Source organism: Rhagoletis pomonella, unplaced genomic scaffold (genome assembly GCF_013731165.1).
Source record: "Rhagoletis pomonella isolate Grant_MI unplaced genomic scaffold, Rhpom_1.0 Rhpom_scaffold_00005, whole genome shotgun sequence".
NCBI lineage: Eukaryota > Metazoa > Arthropoda > Insecta > Diptera > Tephritidae > Rhagoletis > Rhagoletis pomonella.
Genome location: NW_023458559.1, coordinates 12,048,744 through 12,052,984, shown reverse-complemented (window position 1 = coordinate 12,052,984; position 4,241 = coordinate 12,048,744). Strand labels below are relative to the sequence as shown.

The 4,241-nt window shown below is 39.9% G+C and overlaps 1 protein-coding gene across 1 annotated transcript; it reads left to right on the top strand.

Moving 5' to 3' along the window:
- The first annotated feature begins 2,018 nt into the window (after positions 1–2,018).
- Positions 2,019–3,897, top strand: LOC118739995 (piggyBac transposable element-derived protein 3-like). Its single transcript, XM_036471496.1, has 4 exons — positions 2,019–2,029; positions 2,316–2,575; positions 2,639–3,328; positions 3,398–3,897. The coding sequence occupies exons 1-4, from the start codon at positions 2,019–2,021 to the stop codon at positions 3,895–3,897; spliced, it is 1,461 nt and encodes a 486-aa protein (XP_036327389.1).
- The last annotated feature ends 344 nt before the right edge of the window (positions 3,898–4,241 follow it).

Sequence of the window (4,241 nt, the reverse complement as noted above, 5' to 3'; positions counted from 1 at the left end):
TTGATGCCTTCCTCGAACAAGTTTCTTCCGAAGTTGTAAACACCTTCGGTATCCATGGAGTCGAATGGCAATTCATTCCTCTACACGCTCCTCACATTGGTGGCCTGTGGGAGTCCGGTCCTCATAAATTCAACTTCTAAGAAGGCAGTTTTAACCTCCAGGCCTTTATCCCCAATGTCTGAAGATCCCACGGACCTGTTAGTACTAGCTCCAGGTTATTTTCTTCGAGGCGCCCCATTACGTGCAATACCGGAACCGACTGCCGAAAACATGTCTCTCGTAAACAGATAGCAAACGGTGAAAATTCTGCATCACGAGAGCTTTATTAGCGACATAAATGGAAACAAATCCATGATGATATCTAGGAAGGCCAACTCGTAGTAGTCAAAGACGATATATTACCACCCCAAGAATGGCATCTGGGAAGAATCTTTAAAGTTCACCGAGGCGCTGATAACCATGCCAGAGTTGCGGATGTTAAGACCCAATTAATACAGCTTACATAATTAACCCACGCTACCACTCTAAAGTTCACCCATTTTGAACTAATATACTACCCATGACACGTAACCCCTTCAGTTGTGTCCTCCCTCTAATTCAACTGTTCGTTCTTCAGAAAAATGGACGCAATGGAAAGGTTGGATGCAGTCATAGTACACAAGTATTGTGCAAACTGTTTGGCACGTTCGCATACCACCGCCAATTGCCCTTCTCGAAACTGCTGCCGCATATGTAAAGTGGCACACCACACGCTCCTCCACAACGATAAGCAAGAAAGGGGAATTAGGAGTGCAATCGTACCTAAGGCCATTCAGGATCGCGGCGAACAACAACGCAGGAACACGACAACGCGTGTATGTATTTGTAGCCAAAAAAGGGCAGCGAAACAGCAACGGCCTACCACCATCACAAAACCGTCTTCTGCCATCACAAGGAAGTCCGTGCGCCGCGGTCGGGTCCATAAGAACCGTCAACTAGAAACTTTAGTGAATGCAGCCGTGACGTCGTTGCAGAATTTACAGGATGCCTAACGTATCATTGCAACGGTGCAAGGGGGCCGGTATGGTCATGATGGGCAAGCCGGCAACCTTATTGATCTATAAAATTCCTCAATTTGTTATTCCATTTTGTTACGTATATACGCGTATGTACGTATATACATATCTACTTCCCTTTTGTAAGGCGAAAGCGACAGTAGTTTCGCGACCGCCAACCGAACGACATTTTTACTCTTGTACTTTTGAAGTTTTACATTGCTGTATATAATACTTAGGGCCGTTTTCTAATGTAAGCAGTAAAGTGGCCTTTACTAACAGGGCAGATAAATTGTTCCTCACTTTAAAGTGTTTTCGTTTTCTTATCTTACCGGTAAAAATAAATTTGTTATTCCGTAGAGTAAAACTTCAATAAATTTCCGAGAGTGAAACTTCACTACATTCGTCAAATAATTTCAAAGGTTGGTAATGCAACATAAGCAAATATAGAGCAAAAGCAACTGTTAGCGAAAACCAAATCCCTGGTTGAAATATCTAATATATCTGACTCATGAACCAAAACCAAACCTAAATTTAAAGTTGGGTAAAAATTTTTAAAGGTTGCATCGGGTGAGCAACAATTTATCGATTCGAGAAATTAATGCGCTGATGAGAAAATGAAAACTCGTATATCAAGACGATAAAGTGGCCGGTAATCTAAAGGTTAGATGAGAAAAGGGCCCTAAGGGCCATTTTCTAATGTAAGCAGTAGAGTTGCCTTTACTAACAGGGCAGATAAATTGTTCCTAACTTTAACCCGAAATAACCCACGATTACCATATGGTAATGCAAAATATGCCGTTACTTTAACACGAATAAATCCAAAACGACATAACAAAACTACAAGGGAAAAACGTTATCTAATGCAAAATATTTTTTGCTTACCAAAAAATAAAGTTTCTGTTATTCTGAGTTCAATTAGCGAAGCTAACGCATGTCAAATTGAGGTGACAAAAAAAAAGTTAATAATTCCCGTTTTCCAATATGGCACGTCGGTAAGTATATGCATATAGCAATACGTTTTCAAGAAATTTTATTAATAATTACACTAGTCGTCAGCTAAGGAAATAAACTATGAAATGCGAATTTATTTTTGTACAAAACAAGTGTTTTTGTATAATTTTTTTACATTTTACTCAAGTCGTTGCCATATGGTAATCGTCGGTCGCCTAGGGTACATGTTTTTTCGCATTTCATGTGATTTTCTGAGCTGGTTTGTAAATTTATCTAATATATTCATTTATATATTTTTTTGGTATTTTATAAATTTTACTGTTTCAGTGGTTTATCGTTGCAACAAATGCTTGATTACATTCAAGAGCTCGATGAAGCAGAAGACCAAAATCAACTAACAGATATACCAACTGCCATTTACATCGAACCTCCTGTAGATGGAAACATATCGGGCGAAGATGACGCTAAAGACGAATGTGGGGGCATCCCAGATAATGTTTGCCCGGCTCAGCTAGAAGGCGGCTGTGAAGGTGTAATGACTAGTGGACGACATTTACAAAATTTTGATGAAGAAGATGAAATTGGAGGCATGTTTGAAAACAATATTAGTTTACCAATCATTTTAATTTTTTAAGTCCTGAATTTTTCAGCTCCAAATATAAAAGATTTGCCCGTTATTGTGGTAGAAGACACATATCAAGGAATGGAGGAGCAACCGACAACATCCAATCGTGCAACATCACCAGACAGAAAGCGGTTACGTAAAGTGCGGCCAAAACCTTCAAATGTTGCATTGATACCAGGGAATAAGGAAGCAACATTTGAATGGGTAAAGAATGATTCGCCATCTCTTATTCCCATTTTTCCAGTTGCAAATTACGAAGATTGTCGTAATTTACTACCACACCAACAATTTGCAAAATTTTTTGATGACACATTATTGGGACACATTTGCGAACAAAGTGCAGTATATGCGATCGAACAGAATAGACCAAACCCTAATATAACAGTCAGTGAGCTTCGAGCGTTTATCGGCATATTGATCATTACTGGCTACAATTATCACGCCAGTTACAGAAATTTGTGGAGTCAGGATGAAGACATTCGCAACAACCTTGTAAGTGACACCATGCGTCGGAATCGATTTCAAGATATTTTGCAAAGTCTTCTCTTCGAAGACAATTCCAAGGCTTCTTCTAAAACCGGTGTAAATGCCGACAAAATGTGGAAATTGAAGCCCCTTACTGATCACTTGAAAGCAAAAATGATTGAACATTTTCATGCCGAACAAAATCTTTCTTTCGATGAAAGTATGATATCTTATTTTGGTAGACATGGATGTAAGTAATTCATAAAAGGGAAGCCTTTACGATTTGGCTACAAAGTGTGGTCTCTTTGCACTCCATCAGGCTACTTGGTGAACTTCGAAATTTACCAGGGAAAGAATCCTCGTTCGAATGTTGAGTATGAAGCCAAGTTTGGAAAATGCGCCGCCCCTTTGATCAATATGATCGATGATTTTCCTGATAGATTGAAATCGCTGCCACTTTCGTTTTACTTTGATAATCTGTTTACCAGTTATCCTTTGTTAGCGTATCTCAAATCATGCGGATATAATGCTACGGGAACAATCCGCGAAAATCGTATTCCAGCAAGCTGTCCACAGGTGCATAAAAAAAACTTCAAGTCAATGGAAAGAGGCTACTCGGAATCAATTGCGATGAGAAGCACTGGAATTCGATTGGTGAAATGGAAAGATAATAATGTTGTCTGCATGTTATCTACCAGCTTTGGTGAAAATCCGAAATCAATGGCACAGCGTTATTTGAAGGCAAGTGGAGTCAAAATAAATGTACCCCGCCCTTGTGCGATCACGGAATACAACAAATATATGTGCAGAGTAGACTGATTCGACCAAAATTTGGCCCAATACCGTATCGCACACAGAGGAAAAAAGTGGTGGTCTAGCATTTTTACCTGGCTGATAGATGCTTGTGTTCAAAATGCTTGGCAGCTTCATCGGAAAGCGCAGCCGTCAATGACTCAACTAGAATTTCGACGACAACTGGCAGTATACTACTGTAAACATTACGATACAAAAGCCAAATCAAGTGGTCCGATGCCCTCCCACAGATATGCACAACAACCAGGTCGAGTTGAATACACTCTACGTTATGATCAGACTGGGCATTTTGTAGTACCATCCAATCGTAGGCATTGTGCCGGTGAACGATGCAAAGTTAACGGACGGAC

What these genes read in the sequence shown, in the direction of transcription:
- LOC118739995 (XM_036471496.1), top strand. An exon ending in TGAAGAAGATGAAATTGGAG is followed by an intron (nt 2,576 to 2,638) that starts GCATGTTTGAAA and finishes TGAATTTTTCAG; the next exon opens with CTCCAAATATAAAAGATTTG. An exon ending in TTATTTTGGTAGACATGGAT is followed by an intron (nt 3,329 to 3,397) that starts GTAAGTAATTCA and finishes GCACTCCATCAG; the next exon opens with GCTACTTGGTGAACTTCGAA.